The sequence below is a fragment of the Mycetomoellerius zeteki genome, unplaced genomic scaffold (genome assembly GCF_001594055.1).
Source record: "Mycetomoellerius zeteki isolate Tzet28-1 unplaced genomic scaffold, Tzet1.0 scaffold22, whole genome shotgun sequence".
NCBI lineage: Eukaryota > Metazoa > Arthropoda > Insecta > Hymenoptera > Formicidae > Mycetomoellerius > Mycetomoellerius zeteki.
Genome location: NW_017257172.1, coordinates 164,967 through 183,345, shown reverse-complemented (window position 1 = coordinate 183,345; position 18,379 = coordinate 164,967). Strand labels below are relative to the sequence as shown.

The 18,379-nt window shown below is 38.4% G+C and overlaps 1 protein-coding gene across 1 annotated transcript; it reads left to right on the top strand.

Annotated features, from left to right (window-relative positions):
* Nucleotides 1–1,907: 1,907 nt before the first annotated feature.
* Kdm5 (Lysine demethylase 5) lies at nt 1,908–16,827 on the top strand. Its single transcript, XM_018448173.1, has 18 exons — nt 1,908–2,188; nt 6,756–6,972; nt 7,041–7,201; nt 7,375–7,743; nt 7,859–8,137; nt 8,227–8,719; nt 8,914–9,041; nt 9,438–9,632; nt 11,157–11,611; nt 11,697–11,955; nt 12,034–12,862; nt 12,930–13,138; nt 13,214–13,438; nt 13,551–13,632; nt 13,716–14,119; nt 14,401–14,527; nt 14,881–15,023; nt 15,384–16,827. Exons 1-18 carry the CDS (start codon nt 1,967–1,969, stop codon nt 15,429–15,431), a joined length of 4,845 nt encoding a protein of 1,614 aa, XP_018303675.1. The 5' UTR covers nt 1,908–1,966; the 3' UTR covers nt 15,432–16,827.
* The last annotated feature ends 1,552 nt before the right edge of the window (nt 16,828–18,379 follow it).

The window sequence follows — 18,379 nt, the reverse complement described above, 5'->3', positions numbered from 1 at the left end:
TCCGATTAGCGCTGAATAGCGTTGATTGGTTGCTTCAATGACGCATTCTCTATTCCGCAGTCTTTTTCCGCATCGTGTGATTTCACCTTAACACTAAAGCCCAATGTCCACGATAAATTCTCGGATCGAGAAACGTGTATCCAATCAACTCGCCGATTTTCCGTAAAAACTGTAAGCTGATTGGCTACACATTTCTCGATCCGAGAACTCGGACCGAGTTCCAGCATCGTGGACATTGGGCTTGATGCAGTCTAGCGCGGGAAGAGAAAACGGACCAAATGATTCAAAAACACTAGCTAAAGCAATCTGCCCTAGGAAATACTTTCTTCTTTCTCATTGGATAAGTCGGCATAATTAATGCGTATAGGTAATATTGAAGTTTGTTGCGATTTCGGAAATACTTGATATATAAGTAAACTATTGTTCTTTCGTCATGTTAAATGTCTATTTCTTATTTTGCGGTTACAAAAAAAACGCGTCATACGGTACTGATCGTCGTGGGTAAGTACGTACGTACGTACGTACGACGATGCCCACGTATTTGGACGCATTTTCGTCGCACATATAGCTCGTTGACGAAAATGAAGGCCCGTACTCGGAACGCGCTAACATACTATACTTAACGTCACGCGTATTATAGAATTTCAGAGATAAAAGCGCGTTCTGAATACGGGCCGAAATGTACGACCTGCCGAACCTACGTCTCTTTCTCCCTCGTGATGGATCATCTATCCGATCCATCGCGGATTGACGCCAATTGACGCCAACCGCGGAACTGCCAAGCTGCGCCAAGCAATCGACGCCGATCGACGCTGATCGACGCTGATCGACGCTGCGGCTGCGAAAGTGCGCACGCGTGAAACAGTTGATCATCTAGCGAGCGAGACGTCTTTTCCCGTGAGCGCGCAGCCTTCGTACGATACTCGACGATACATTACGCAATCATTGTCGCGAAGCGAAAAATAATAAAGCGCATCCTTTCCGACGCGCTGCTCTCCAGCCGCTCTTGACGCTCTTGGCGCTCTTGCGCCGTCTTGCGCCTTGCGCCTCGCCACCCCGCAACCCCGCCGCCCCGCGTAGTCCGCGATCCGCGCAAGATCCCGGGGTCACGTGACACTCAGCGAGATTCCAGGTCTATTCTTTCTAGCTCGACCCGCTCGACTAGCGTGCACTCGTTGTATCGTTTAAAATCAAACGGGTATACGTTTAAAGTTTAGTGAAAGAACGAGAAGGTAAATTCGAACATAATCCAGTGCAGCGACAAAGAAGGTGGCGACCTGGCGAGTGGTGGCTAAGATGAATCTGGTGGAGGGGATGGGGATGCGCGACGCAGCTACGTAGGTGACTTTTCTTCATGGCGTATGCGCATTCCCTCTACCTCTACTCGATTTTCGCGTGACTCGTCTGCAATGTGGCAACTCTGCGATCAGCCACAACTGCCACACAAAGCGGACAAATCTGTAGGATCGACGACGAAACGGACGAAACGGATCTTATGGCTCGTCCACCGCTCGTCCACCGATGGCGCGGTCGTCGAGCCGTTGCTCAAGCAGCTCAAGTACGACGGGTCAGGGCGAGGCGGGGCAGGGAGAGGGAAGGGGTGAGGCGACGTGAGCGTAACACAGAGAGGAGTAGAGGACTGAGGAGAGCCGGAGGTAATCAGCAGTCGTCGCGGTGAGTCGTGTGTGTCGTGTGAAGCTTCACGTAACGTCGATGCTGCATCCGCGTGATTCGCGCGTCGTTTATTGTCAAGCAACAGCTTATTGTCAAGTAGCAGCAGCAGCAGCAGCAGCGGCAGAAGCGAACAGGAGCCGCGACGTCGAGGAACATGATCGATCCGGGAACTCGTGGCAATGTGCTCGCGCGACTAATCCGGGTCGAGTAGAAACTCGTGGTGCCGAGGCTTCCGCTCGAATTTTAAGTGCGGGCGTACGTGCGTGCGTCGGAAGTAGCGTGCCTCCGAACGATGGGCTCGAGAAGCATTGAGAATCGCGGCTGTGGGAATCAACCGCGTTGCGCCCAAGATATGGCTTGCGATCGCACCGAGACCGACTTCGAGTTCACGGTGCCGCCGGAAGCACCGGTCTTCGAGCCGACCAACGACGAGTTCCACGACCCCCTCGCCTACATCGCCAAGATACGACCGATCGCCGAGAGGTCTGGCATCTGCAAGATCAAACCGCCACCCGTGAGTAGCACAGGTCGACCAGCGGACACCACATGGCTCCTATGCTCGTCGACCTCTTCGAATTCGAAACGTTGCCCTCCGTGTCATCATCGACATCCTCGTCCTCGTCCTCGTCCTCGTCATCCTTCCGTTTTCTTTTCTCGTGCAACCCGAAAGAAAAGGCACGCATCCTCGAGCGAGGAGCGTGCGACCTCGTTTTTATGTACTACGATGTATTTTTTAAGTACCGTCTCTCTCTTTCTCCTTCTCTCTCCTTCTCTCTTCTCTCTGCTTCTCTCTCGACGACGATTACAATACATTGACGACGGCGACGAGAACGAGAACGAGAACGAGAAAGAAGATCCAGTGGTACGAATCTTCCTCCTCGCGCACTACACGCGCATCGCCGTTTTTTCACGAGGTCTCCATGTTTCCTCCGTTTGTGAAATGTAACAACCGTACGCGTATCGCGTATGACGCGTTACGTCGGCCGAAACTGCGAGAAAAGGGAAAAGAAAACTCGGAAAAAAGAGTAGAGACGCCAGAGATTAAACGAAGTGAGATGAAAAGAACCTTACTCTCGTTTCTCCGTTCGACGGTGTTAATGGATACTTTTCGTGAATTACCAACATCGATGTGACATCGATGACAATGACGACATATTGATAAAACAATAATGGAAACGTCGATACAAATAAAATAAAGATCAGTCGTGATCGTTAAATTATGATAAATGCGATCGGTGCGACGACCGCCATGTAAAATGGCCGAGACAATAAGGGACACGATGGTCACCTTGTCGAGGAAAGTTGTCGAGGAGAGAGATCGGAAAAAACCGGAGGAAAAGGATTATCGCGAGATTCGTTTCGATTCTATCGGACGGAACGTTGTGTCGATCCCGTTATTCTCGCGCGAGTTACGAGTAACGAATGCGCTTTTCGAACGTGACGAATGAACTCTCGTCGCTCTCACACCCTCGGATCGTCTCGTTCGGGTGTATCTACCGGACCTCGACAAAATTGTAGAGTCTTCGTGGAGGGCGCGTTTCTGTTCCAAGGGAATCCCATCCCTGGGCTCGTTGCGGCGTTGCGGGTCGCCGCGTGACATAATTTTTTTCCGCGCCGTCGTCACCTTTCACTCGGCGAGCTCCCGACCGTAGCAGGGCTCTCCCAGTCCCGTGTAATTCGGTTCTATTTGCCGACGCGAAACCTTTCGCGATCTTCCCACCTGAGCATCGTTTCCCGAGTGGACGGCTTCGTCACTCGTTTCATCGCACGTCGTTGGTTTATGCCACCATTAGAAACGATTTACGCCACCATCTTGTTTCCGCATATAAAGAGGAAAAACTCCAATGACGCCGGAAATCATGGCTTTTCTTTCTGAGAAGCGTGGGTGGAGCGAATATTGGGACAGATTCGCGAATAATGTTTTTTGCCTCGCGCGTGATCGACGCTAGGCCGATGCATGAAAAACGTTGAAATGTCATCGACGCGATTTCGCGATATAGGTGTTCAAGAACGTCTTCTAAAAAAATGTACAGACGCGTTTATCTAATGATAATTGTTCAATTACTTACGAGCGTCCCGATCTACCGTATCCGACTTACAGACTTAAAAGCTAAATTTTCTTGTTTTTGCGTTTTCTTTCCTAAAACGTACTTTTCTCTCCTCAGAGAAATAGTTGTACTCATCCGCGAGAGATTTCGTCTTCCGACTGCCCTGCTTCGCGTCAGAAATTTTCAGCGCATCGAGATAATGGTAATCTTTAATAACCGTAGAGATCGCGACCAATTCTCAGAGAAAACATTACCGTGCGAAGGTGAAACGATAACGCATTTGCGATTATGTTCGTGTCATTCTCTTCGGCTAGGCATAAGTCTGCCCGTCAAAAGCGTCAAGGCGCCGCAAACTCTCAAGTAATTATTGATTTTTACCTACGCCAGCTAATCGATACCTAATAATTGGTCCGGCTGTAGCCGATTGTTTATTCTCTCTCTCTCTCCCCTCCTTTGTCTCTATTTGCTGAAAGAAATATATTCTATAAGCTCTCTACGACGTTTTGTTCCCCGATACGATTCACGAGTGATAGTGCATAATTTACGATACAATATACACATTGTTTTTTTATCTAATCATTTTCAACATATCATATCGAAAGAAAAGCTCAGATCTGTTTTGTTTATTGGTTCTAGTACTTACCTGGAACTTATGTAAAAAAAAAAGTGTAATGTGATGTGGAAATTTCGTCAAAGGCAGTGCACAATGTCAGTTAATTTTCGAGTAACCTTTATCAGTAATAATCAGTTCTATATTGATAAAGGGTAAACAATCAAATATAGTAGAATTCATTAATCGTATATTTAATTTTTAAAAATGTAGTTTTTCGAGTTTTGTTTCATCCCGCAACAAAGCTGTGATTTTTTAAAATGATTTTTCAAATATCCCGACCACAAATGACGCTTTTGTCGCTCGAGAGAAGTACATGGTGGAATGTACATGGAATCGATGTAATCTCGACATTTTGCGAAAACGAGCCGGAAATAACGAGGTAAACTGCTACGGCAAGTTTACCTTCGATTTGCTTCGAAATTTTCAAAGCGCGATCGTTGAAAATGCGATAAGGCCGTAGTGAAGTTTCCGAGCGTATAGATTTATCAAAAATCTTGTCATTCGCGGATTCTCCTAAAGAGAATCAATAAAAGAATTATATTTATGGCATCACGTCAGAGTTGGGCGCGAGGCTCTCGGGGTGACTGCGTCGTATCTGGAATACATATACTTATACATAATGTGCACTTGATACTCGAAATACCTCCGTGTACCCTGATGTTTGCTCATTATAAGCCTGTAGATTTAAAAAATATTATAAAATCATTTTTTCCATCGATCTAATATATGTATGGTATAATTGTTTGAGCGTACAAAAATTTAGCTATATATAGTCCTAACTCGAGATTTCTTTTAAATTGATCCGGGTATTTGCCCATATTTCACTTGCTTCCGAATTATTATAAATCACCGTTAAATCACCATCTCTTCCGGATAGACAGAATCGTGATATATATATATATAAATTTTTCTACTCTATGTATCACGATAAATAGGCGCGTCGGAATTCTACTTTCCGAGAATTTTCTGCTCTCTGTTTAATTTTTGTTAAAATCAACTTGTCCCAGTATTGCGCACGATAGAAGAGCACAATGAGAAGCACACTCAGTGAGAAGAGCTCTAATACTTTCTAGAGAGCTGATATTTTTCCGGGAGCCATGCCGCCATTACGGAAGTTGTGTCGTAGGAAGTGCGCGACGTTACACACGAGCGTTGGACGCTCGTAAAACGATAGCTTGATTAATAGACTTTACGATTACTAGCATTTCTCAACATGGCGTTAAATAAAATTAAATTATTTGGATTATATTTTATTGCGTATCAAAATATCGCCGCGCATACAACGTTTGCTGCAGGGAACCGCATATTAATGTTTATCTAATTGTAAATTCTTCTCAAATCGACTTTTTTTTCTTTCCAACTCTATTCAAGTATTTGAATCCTCGTAACACTTGAATATAATTCATTTGCTCCATCAAAAGGATCTAATTTGTTGAATCTAATCTTTTTAGAAGCAATGCAGTATCATTTGCGATAGAATAAAAAATTTATAAAAATGTGTCCATTAATTAGAGCTACGTATTGCATGCACGAGATTTGTGTGTACCTCATTTTTTACGTTTTTTTTTAATCAAACAGCTTCGTGCTCATCACATAAGCAAGCTTTCAGAGCGTTTATTGATTATTTTAATTGTTTTAGCACATAATTTACACATGGGAGAGTTTATATATAGAATATATAGATGTATATTTAGAGACACGATTGTTGTGAAGGGTATATTATGAGATATTGATTAATCATACATATAAATATCTCATTAGAAAGAATTTAGATTTTGTTGCACTAACTGAGTCATATGAAGAATTTCAAGTTCATTGCAGATAAAATACAAATGACAGTGCGATTGCCATCTTGTAGATCAAATATTATCTATATATATATATGTATACGTGTATATTTAATTAGAGAAAATTTCCTGCGAATCGTTTTATATCATAATATAATAAATACATTCATGCCGGCAAAATACATGGATAGAGTTTATCAGATCCCAATGAAAGATCAAACACGCTGACATTTTCATTCCAAATTTAATCGGATGTGTATACTGTACGTATCTAAGGAGGCAAAGTTTGTTGAAAACTCAATTATCTTCTTATCGTTGCTATCGAACGTTAGTTATACTACAGCAAAGTAAGGGCCACGTATACTAGCTGCGCCTCTAGTTACGACCCGAAGTAGTACCGGATCTTCAACTCCTTGAATAAATAATATCCATTGTCGATGAAGAACGTATAACTATTATTCGACTGAAATCGAGAATACTTTTCAGAACTTGAACTTTATACTTTACAGAAATGTGAGAGAGAGGAACGAGGGAAGGGCAAAACCGAGAATTTTCTTTCTTTATTCTCGTCAATATAAAATTATTAAGTCAAACTGTTTTGTAAATATCTATAAAGTATTATATGGCTTGCAGAACTGGCAGCCACCATTTGCCGTGGACGTGGACAAGTTCAAATTTGTTCCTAGAATACAAAGGTTAAATGAATTAGAAGCCAAGACCAGGATAAAGCTTAATTTTTTAGATCAAATTGCAAAGTTTTGGGAGCTTCAAGGTTCCTCCTTGAAAATTCCGCTTGTGGAACGTAAGGCTCTGGACTTGTATTCCTTACACAAAATAGTCACGGACGAAGGTAAGTTTTATTTATACATATGTTATTTATTGCACGCTATACATTTAATTTCTTCGTGTTATTTATAGGCGGTATAGAAACTGTGACTAAGGAAAGAAGATGGGCAAAAATTGCCAATAAACTGGGTTATCCATCTGGACGAAGTGTAGGCAGCATATTGAAGAATCACTATGAGAGAATTTTATATCCCTTTGACGTTTTTAAGCAAGGAAAGACATTGTCAGATATTGTAAGTCAAGTTTTGGTCTGCAGGAAATTATTCATTACGATGCCAATTTTGAGAAATTCTCATAAAATTAATTATTTGTAATTTAATTGTAATTTATTTAAACTAGTTATATACATTATATAAATTATACGATTATTTTTTGTAGTTAATTACATATTAATCTTTTGTTATAGAAAATTGAACCGGACTCTGACGCGAATGAGAAGAAAGATCGTGATTATAAGCCACATGGCATAATATCTCGACAGCAAATTAAACCGCCGAATGAAAAATTCTCGCGACGGTCTAAACGATTTTCCGGGCAAGAAGAGAAGCAAGATGTATCGATTAAACAGGAAGATTGCAAGGAGGAATGCGACTCGGACAATGAGTGCAAGGACAAGATTAAGAGCAGATATTTCAGTTGCGATGTGGATAAAAGCAAAGAACTTAAAAAGTTACAATTTTACGGACCAGGTCCGAAAATGGCCGGCTTTAATACCAAAGAGGGAAAGAAATCTAATAAAACGCGTGGCTTGAAACTCGTTTACGACTTTGATCCTGTAAGTACAATTTGACCCTCTCCTCATACTACAATATTTTACAATTAAAAAAAATATATATATATAATTAAATAACTAATTTAATTGTATTATCATTTCTTTTATTTTCATTTAGTTGGCAAAATATATTTGTCACAATTGCGGGAGAGGTGACAATGAAGAAAATATGTTGTTATGTGACGGATGTGATGACAGCTATCACACGTTTTGCCTTATGCCACCATTGACAGAAATACCAAAGGGAGACTGGCGATGTCCCAAATGCGTCGCCGAAGAGGTCTCGAAGCCAATGGAAGCATTTGGTTTCGAACAAGCGCAGAGAGAATACACGCTGCAGCAATTTGGAGAAATGGCCGATCAATTCAAGAGCGACTACTTTAATATGCCTGTGCATGTAAGTCATTGCTAGCCGTTATGAGAGAAATATATGTATATATTTTTTATCTTCATTATCTACATTTAATAATTTTTTTTTCTCTGTAGATGGTTCCAACATCACTAGTGGAAAAGGAGTTTTGGCGAATAGTTTCGTCCATTGATGAAGACGTGACAGTAGAGTATGGTGCCGATTTGCATACGATGGATCATGGATCCGGATTTCCAACCAAAACTAGCGTTAATTTATTCACTTGTGATCAAGAGTATGCTGAATCTTCGTGGAATTTGAATAATTTGCCAGTTTTACGTGGAAGCGTTCTGGGTCACATTAATGCTGATATTAGTGGCATGAAAGTTCCTTGGATGTATGTCGGCATGTGCTTTGCGACATTTTGTTGGCACAATGAAGATCATTGGAGCTATTCCATTAATTATCTACATTGGGGCGAACCAAAGACATGGTATGGAGTACCGGGTTCTCAGGCGGAACGCTTCGAACAATCCATGAAGTCCGCCGCTCCGGAGCTGTTTCATAGCCAGCCCGATCTGTTGCATCAACTTGTTACTATCATGAACCCAAACATATTGATAAGTGAAGGTATAAGATTTCTACATGTAATTAAAATTGTATAATAAAATAAAATAAGAACGGTTTTTTTTTCTTTCCGTAAAAAAGAGATGATTAAGATATTTAGGATTTATTTCTAATTCAGACTATTTGATATTTATCTAGCGTGCGTAACTGCATTTTGTCTAAATTTTAATTGATATAATTTTGTAATCGTTTAACAGGAGTACCAGTATTTAGAACAGATCAACATGCAGGTGAATTTGTCGTGACATTTCCGAGAGCATACCACGCAGGTTTTAATCAGGGTTATAATTTTGCAGAAGCTGTCAATTTTGCACCTGCAGATTGGGTATATAAATTAATTGTGATATATTCGAGTTCGTTCAAGTACGAATAAAATAAAGGCAATTGAAGTATTAAAACATTCAACAATTTAAATTTAAATTATACTTTACATATACAGGGTGTCCGGAAAATCGCCCGCAATATTTCGGGAAGTGATTCGAGACCCATAAAGAAGGAAAAAGCTATATAAACATTACAATTTTTTTTAACACAACAGTAATAACTCGGAAACGACTTATTTTTGGACTTGTGTTTATATAGGTTTTTTTTCCTTCTTTTTGGGTGCCGAATCATTTCCCGAAGTATTGCGGGCGATTTTTATATTCCGGACATCCTGTATATCGCGATTGTACACAAATTATACAAGTACACTGTAAATTAATTCTTTCTTTTTTATCAGCTTAAGATTGGACGAGATTGCATCACGCATTATTCAAATTTAAGAAGATTCTGTGTGTTTTCCCACGATGAGCTAGTTTGTAAAATGTCATTGGATCCAGATTCATTAGATATCGGAGTCGCAACCGCCACGTATTACGACATGTTGCAAATGGTGGAGGATGAGAAAAAATTACGGAAAAACTTGCTGGAATGGGTAAGAGTTATATAATTTATATAGCAGTTTTTAATATATTATAAACAAAATTTAAATAATAGGGATCTCGAAATTAAAAATACAATAATAAAATGTACGAGCAATGAAAGCGTTGATATGGCGTTTGCGGACTGTATGTTATTAAGACATCGATAAAAATTATTCACAACTTGCTGAAGATGGTTTGAAGAAAAACTGAAACGTCCAAGAAAATTGTATCGACACTCATGGTAGATCAATATATTATGTGAATATCACTCGAATTTTTGTTATATAATTTGCACACCAATTTCCGCGCTGTATTAACGCTCTCATTGCCCGTATATTTTATTATTGTATTTTTAATATATTGTATTTCTAAATATGAAAACTTATAGTATTTTATGACACAATCTTTTGATGAAAATTCAATATATTTGTTATCTTTAAACATTTAATATCTTTTTAATATCAATTGTTTTACAATGAATCTAATTTTGTATTTTTATTCTTTAACTATTATTGCCGAGCGCAACAATATAATTTATTTGTTGACGTTCAAAACGTAAAATATTCTATTTTTCACGATTAATGAAAAAAATATTCCATATTGATAAATTAAATATTCATATTCCGTATTTAATGTAAATATAACGTTAATTCTATAGCTTGAGTATATATAAAAGTTAGTTGTCTGCGGTGAGAATCAATAGAATCTGCGCTAAAAACTCTGGGATATGAATACGATCTTGTTTCCAACGAATAAGCTCTAACGTGCGAATACTGGCAATACTGTTTTGCCGTAAAAGGTCAATATATTTAGGCCAGGTAGTACATTATGTGTCAGGAGCGCGCGCACGCGCCACTCCACGAAACACATTGCACAAATGCACAACACACACACGTATACGCGGCCCGCGCGGCAAAATTCGTACATGCACGCACCCGTCCCTCGCGCCAACGCCGCCAACCATTCAGAGCTGGCAATGCTGGCGATGCTGGCATTGGATGGACCGCCTGTCCACGTTAGATACGTAATTAATGTCGCCACGTATTTTCACTACTTGGTATTTTTGCTGATTCCGTCGAACCTGCTGTTATCGTCATTGCATTCTCGAGAGTCGTAGTCGTGGCGCTCGGCCTTGACTGACTGATACTTATTCGTTCCGCCTTTATTCTAGTTATGTAACTTACATGTAGGTGAGTAAAAAGGTTATGTTTTCGAAGCTTGTGTGCCATGATGCTAAACGCGCAGCTTGTTTTCTCGCGGCTGTTTCGTAGAACTTGCTAGAAGCACGTGTTTGTGCGCCATATCCTCCAAGCAGGACGTTGCAGGTTGCAGGGCGTTAAGTTTGCCCTTCGAGAGGGAGGAGAGATACGTGTGTCGGCATATGTGTGCGTCGGTGTGATAAAATACGATTTTCAATTCATTATTTCTTTTAATGCATTATCTGCGCGTCAATTGTTTCGTTGAAAAGTTGCTAAGACATAATAAGATAGATTTATCGTATTTGTGTGTGAACTTGGATAACTGGTTCTGTTCAGGGCGTGACGGAGGCAGAACGCGAGGCTTTCGAGCTTCTACCAGATGACGAGAGGCAGTGCGAAGCATGCAAGACTACCTGTTTTTTGAGTGCGGTTACATGTTCGTGCCACAGCTCGCAGTTAGTTTGTCTGAGACACTTTGCTGATTTGTGCGAGTGTCCACCAGAGAAGCATACGTTGCGTTATCGATATACGTTGGATGAATTACCCATCATGTTGCAAAAATTAAAATTGAAAGCCGAGTCGTTTGACTCGTGGGTGGCCAAAGTGAGAGAAGCGATGGATCCTAAGAACGATAAAATTGAATTAAACGAGTTGAAAGAACTTTTGAATGAAGCTGAGAACAAAAAATTCCCTGAAAGTGAGCTGTTGACGGCTTTAACGACCGCTGTGCAAGATGCTGAGAAATGTGCAAGCGTTGCGCAACAGCTATTAAACAATAAGCAACGTACAAGGTTGGTTTTAAAAGATTTTATTGCGATATTCTGTATCGTGAGTATTACTATTTTATTTGCTTTCACAAAATTCTCATTTTCGTAGGACTAGGCAGACAGTTGATACCAAGTATAAACTCACTGTAGAAGAATTAACGCTTTTCTATAAGGAAATAACTAATCTATGCTGTGAACTTAAGGAATCGGATGGTATAAAATTTATACTCGATCAAGTATTACAATTTCAAAAGGATGCAGCAGAATTGGAGTCCAAAGAAGATTGCGACATTGAAAAATTAGAGAAATGCATCGATTTTGGTGACTTTATTTGCATTGAATTACCTCAACTAGTACGATTGAAACAAGTACGTAACCATATATAGATATACATTTAATTTTTTAATTAGATATTTTGTTTTAATAAGACCTATTTTATTTTACAGAAATTGGCACAAATACAGTGGCTAGATGAAGTAAAATCTCTCCAAGATGATCCAAAATCTGTTAGTCGTGAAGAGGTGGTTAAGTTAATAGAAAAAGGCATGACGATACCACCTCATGTCAGTATTGAAAATACATTGTCAGAATTGCACGCGTTAACGAAGGCAATCGATAAATGGGAAGAAAAGGCCAAGGTGTTTCTTAACACCAAAAATAGACGAACCATTGTGGCTGTAGAGGAGTTTGTTCACGAAGCAGATGAGGTTGAAGCGTATTTACCGAGTTTGGATACTCTTCAAGATATATTAAACAAAGCGAAGAATTGGACGAAATTGTTTGATGATATACGAGCGAGAGAAAACTTTCCTTATTACGATACACTGGATGACTTGTTAAGAAAGGGAAGAAATATCCCTTTGCATCTAAGTGATCTTCCAACGTTGGAATCTACTCTCTTGCAGGCGAAAACATGGAAAGAAAGGACTGCGAGAACTTTTTTGAGGAAAAATTCGCACTATACATTGATGGAAGCTCTGTCACCGCGAATCGGCGTCGGCGTACAGGCGATGAAAACCAAGAAGAACAAAGGCGACGAATCCGTAGGTGCCGTTTGTGTCTGTGATACAAAATTGGATGACTCCAGCAACTCAGCGAACGTGGTAGCGGCCTTTAAACTTGCAGAACAGCGCGAAATGGAAGCTATGAGAAGTTTGAGAGAGAGAAATTTAATGAAGATGAAAGCGGAAGCGGAAGATTCCAAGTATTGTGTTTGTCGGCGGCCGAGATTCGGCATTATGCTTCAGTGCGAGCTTTGCAAGGATTGGTTCCACAGTAAGTACAGCAGTTTAAAAGACAGAAACTAGCTAAACATTATTGTATATGAATTCTTATTTCACAGCAAACTGTGTACCTTTATCCAAGACACTGTACAAAGGTAAAACGCCAGGGCCGAAGGATATGAAATTTTTGTGTCCATGCTGTCTACGTTCTCGACGACCTCGTCTGGAAACTATACTGGCTCTCTTAGTGAGTCTCCAAAAAATTCCGATCCGATTGCCGGAGGGAGAAGCGTTGCAGTGCTTAACTGAACGTGCGATGAATTGGCAGGTAGATATTCTCATCAAATATGATCTCTCTTATCGTCCAAACAACCATGTCTTTAGCTAAACATATGTTAATTAGGATCGAGCGAGGAAAGCATTGTCTACCGACGAGGTTTCATCGATACTGGCAAAACTTTCTGTAATGTCGCAAAAATTAGTAGAAGCTGCGGCAAGGGAAAAAACGGAAAAAATTATCAGCAGCGAGTTGAAAAAGGCAGCGAATAATCCTGAACTGCATCAAAGAGTGCAAGCTATCGCACCCCTCAGCGGAGTACATTCGGACGATAGCACGCCTAGTACTGCTGTGAGTATCGATTGTGATACGAGTTACAATAAATCTATCCATTATAAATGATTGTTATTTATAAATAATAAAACGAAATATACATACAAAACGAATATTTTTAATACTTTAGGATGACGATGACGATATTATTGCCCTGGATGACGAACCAACATGTAGTACTTTCAATAGTAACGAACACGCATATTCGTACAGTAAGTTTCTCGAATTGCGATACATATAAGCATTATATTTGAAATATTTAATCAGTAAATAATTGCATTTTGTATTATTTCAGTCTCGAAAATTCGGCGAAAAACTCAATCGAGTGACAGTGAGTCGATCGGCACATTATCTTCAAGCACGAGATCGCGTTTGGAAGAACTTATGATGGAAGGTGACCTATTAGAAGTTGCCTTGGACGAGACACAACACATTTGGCGTATATTGAGTTACATGAATAGCCACAACACCATGCGGAAATACAAATCGCTTGAGGAAGTCCAAGCAAATCAGGAGACGAAAGATGTGAAGAAACGGGGTAGAAAGAGGAAATCGGAGGAGTTTGAATTACTTAAGAAAGTTGGACGGCAAAAAGTTGAAGAAAAAAACGTAATTAAACGTAGCAAAAGCAGCGGCCCTGTCACTAAAGAGAAGAGGCAGAGCAGTTCACCGGTTCCTATAAAACGTGGACCTCGAAAGGTATTTAATTCTTCGATAACAATCATGTCTCGAATTAATTCTTTCTATTCTAAATATTCATTTTGTTAGAAATAACAAATTAATAAATTTTCATAGTAAATTTACATTTCACATAAAATATATTTATGATGAGATTATTTAATTGTAGATCTATTTTGTAAACAGTAAATCGATTATTTGTAAGAAGTTTGAATTCGAGACATTTTTTAATGACTGACAATCGATAACTCATAGTCTCGCGAACATTGAGCAGCTCAATTTCAGTTAATTATGAATTGCAGATGAAACGCAAAAGCGAAGGTGAGGAAGGCCCTAGGAAGCGAGGTGGTAATCGTACGAAGAAGACTAAGCAAGAAAGTTCGGATGAGGAGGATGATTGCGCGGCGGTTAACTGCTTACGGCCCAGTGGTAAGGATATTGTCTACAATATATTCGCAACATGGTTTTAAATGTTTTAATGATATCTTCTAAACGTTATAAATGTTTTCTCTCTCTACACATATATGTATATATAATATATATAAAATACTTATATGTGTCCTGCTATATACAATGGATAATGTCAATAATAAACTTTATATTCCCAATAATCGTGTACATAAATTTTTTTATCACATAGTATATGTCAAATACGTTATATGAATTATTTTTGTGTATATAATTTGATTTGAGAATATTTTTATTATACCCTCATTTATTTCATAAATTATACTTTTATTTTGTCTATATTTCAGCACGTATTTATTTTATTTGTTATTTAGGTAAGGAAGTTGATTGGGTTCAGTGTGATGGTGGCTGCGAAGGTTGGTTCCATATGCATTGTGTCGGATTGGATCGTACAGAAATTGCGGAGGAAGATGATTATATTTGTAGCAACTGTAAAGAAGCCGATCAAAGTGCATCGGTAAGGAAAAAAGTGTTCGGAAAAACATAATGTACACCGTTTTTTCTCCTTTTTTAATTTTGTAAAATTCACAAGGATATGTACATTATCGGATTCTGTATATTATCATCGTGTATATCGACCGCATTTTACATTTTGTTTTATAGGTATAATAAATATGCATGCGAATATATGTAAACGTCCCACATCGTGAAATTCAATTCGACAAGATTTCACTTTTCCGCCTTTGTTACATTTGTTTCGTTAAAATATTCGACTATAGTTTTAGAGGCAGTTTTTTTTTTGTGTTGAACATAGTCGAGATCCGCGCCAGATTCAGTTGAATCATTAGGCCTGGATGCACTTTTTTCCCTTTCTCAGCCCCAGGAGTACCATGGCAGTACCACTGACACGGAAGCTGGTGTCTAGGAAAACGACATTCCTCGTCTTAGGATTCACTAGCCCACTTCGTGTCGTCTGCTAGCTCCGCACGAGGCTCCGGGGCGTTTGCGATAATAACGACTCTCGATCTATCAACTCGCGATGCAAAGTTAATAATTAATAATTGTTTTTTGATCAAGCTACTGCAAATCGTACATTATTCGAGCATAATTTACGAGCGAATGAGCGAATTAAGATACAAAGTATTATAGCATAATTGCGCGAGACGAATAATGATACAGCGATCTTACATTGATGAACATTTCTTTATCAATCGTGGCTTTCATATGTATTTGTTAAAATTTTTTAATGCTATGCAAGCATCGCTTCCATAGCATAGTCAGTCATCTACATCTATGAAAATTCTGTTCACAAGTAGAGACAATATTGCACAATGTATATCAAAAAATTTCTGTGCTTCCACACACATGCGCGCGCGCGCGCGCGCGCGCGCATCTCCGAATTCAATTGTACGAAAATATGAATGCCGTTTTATCTTACGCACGATTCTGAAAGTATTCGTCTGTATCTCATCTGTATTATTTTGTTAGATTATTTTATGAAAAATTATCGATTTCATTTCACATCGATAGCGGACGAATCACGGATGAACCGTGATGTACGCCTTTATAATCTTGTAATCGATCTGTCCGAAAAAGAATATTAATTCCATTTTTTGAATTTTTTGTATCGCGCCTTTTTCTGTGGATGATACGGAGTAATTTTTTACGCGAGATGATTAATTATTTATGATTACGGAATTGCATCATTTGCAGCAACCTTAAATACGCGGTCTATAATACGTGTTACCTTAACTATTAAGATTGGTATACCTTGAAATAAAGGTACGTTACAAACTGACTTAAACAACGAGTGTTGATACGCTGCGAAATATTCTCAGTACAGCGATGATCGTAACCAGTCGTTTCCGGAATACATTGTTGCATACTGTTGCGTATCACGAGGCGAGATGTCCGTCGATCTTTTGTATCGGCTTTTAAAACATCTATTGGGTGCACAAAGCGACAAGCGAGGATTTCCTTTGCGCCGATCATATGTACAGAATAGACTGAGAGATGTGTGTATTACAATTAGATTGTATACATATAGGATATTAGAATATATCATAATATAGAATAAACGTAAGCTATAGTTTGTATAAAATAAAAGGAAACGATTGAGACAAGCAGATAAATTAGCATATCTACTCTGCCTTCCCGAAATAATAATTGTAAATATTCGCTGTTTTTGCACCAGAGGCTATACAACTCTATTGCGTTTTGCGTTTATTATACTTCTCTTCGTAATTCTATGATTCTGTTCATCTTATATCTTTTCATCTTTGTTATTTTTTTTAAAAGGGAATGTGTTTCCCAAACCCCTAATCTAATTACGGTAGCTGTATTTTATAATGCTCCTAATTTCAGTTGAACAAAAATGATTATTATTTTTCATGTAAATACTGCTTACGTAATATCTACATGAACTAAATAATAATTGATATAATATATATAGTTAATTATTTTATTCTTTTATGCTATCATTTATTACATAAAAATAAATAATACTAATTTTCTTAAATCTCTCTGTAATTGTCAAAGTTAAGTTGCATTATACTGTTAAATACAACACTTATGTATTATATCATACACACAATGTGGTAAAATTGTGCTTGTATTTCAAAAAGAGTATATAATCAAATAATATTAAGAAGATACGTTATTAGATTGCGAGATTTATTAGAGAAGCAATTTTATGAAGAACGTTGATTTTTGCAATAAGTCTTTAACACTTTCCATTAAGGATGTTATTATTCTATAGTAGAACATCTTATCTCAATTAATATTGAATATTTGAAAAATTTGTGTTATTTAACATTATGTAGAAGTCCATCCAATGCGAAATGTGCGCGGAACGCAGAGTGTATAGAACTTTTATTTTAAGCTAAATCGCAAATAAATCGTGGATGAGTCTGAGAGGAAGAATATATAATTTTACTGATAAATAAGTAAATAATCTTGAGTTTGGATCTTTTAAGTAAAGAATTTTTGAGTTGTAGCAAAAACCCGAAAAATTAAATCAACGACAGCACAGTGTGTTTTAAATGGTTGTATACTTGTCGGACAAACTTTGACGTTTGCTAAACGAGCTTTCTAATGAATACATAAGATTATTGTTCTATCGTTAATTATAGCGTAAGAGAGATTTTGAAGAATTCGATTAAATAGAATTTATTGTAATACAGATACTGATTCTACCGAAAAACTTTAGCCACTTGTACATCGTCGGCAATGAGTATGCTACGTTTTATTTAAAACAGGCTGTGAAACAAAGAATTGATGAGACGCGTACACATATATATTTTTGTATATATCAATAAGATCTGATAATCGATAATTTTGATTGTTGTTGAACGTAACACAAATAACGCAATGGATTTCTAATGATAACATTTACAAAAACGCGAACATTAATCGCAATATTTCGATATTGTCTTATTATTTTTCGTTTCTTGATATAAACAATGTAAATTAATTCCATTTTAGTACTAAAAAAAACCGAGACGCAAAATATATTAAGTAAAAATATTTTATGTCCGACAAATTACTTTAGCTTTGTTCAGCGTGTATTAAAAATACATTATTGTAAGCAGAACGAAAAATTGGTATTACGTGTCTTCTAGTTAGACTACAGTACGTCATCGTGAGATATTTGTATCATTTCGAATTATTAATCACTCGTTAGATACCTAAGGCAAGTGCCTACATGCGTTTCCAACACCCTATTACGTGCATCGACTTTCTCATTGTGCGCAAACATCTCGGTAGTATCATTCTCAGCGTAATACGAGATAAATGTGTAAATGTATTAAATTAGCGTAAATTGCTCGTGATTATTTAGTCCATTGAATCATGACGATGTGAATATTACATTTT

Coding starts and splice junctions, on each gene's coding strand:
- Kdm5 (XM_018448173.1), top strand. CDS start 1,967: ATGGGCTCGAGAAGCATTGAGAATCGCGGCTGTGGGAATCAACCGCGT. Junction 8,138..8,226: donor ACTTTAATATGCCTGTGCAT/GTAAGTCATTGC, acceptor TTTTCTCTGTAG/ATGGTTCCAACATCACTAGT. Junction 9,633..11,156: donor GGAAAAACTTGCTGGAATGG/GTAAGAGTTATA, acceptor GGTTCTGTTCAG/GGCGTGACGGAGGCAGAACG.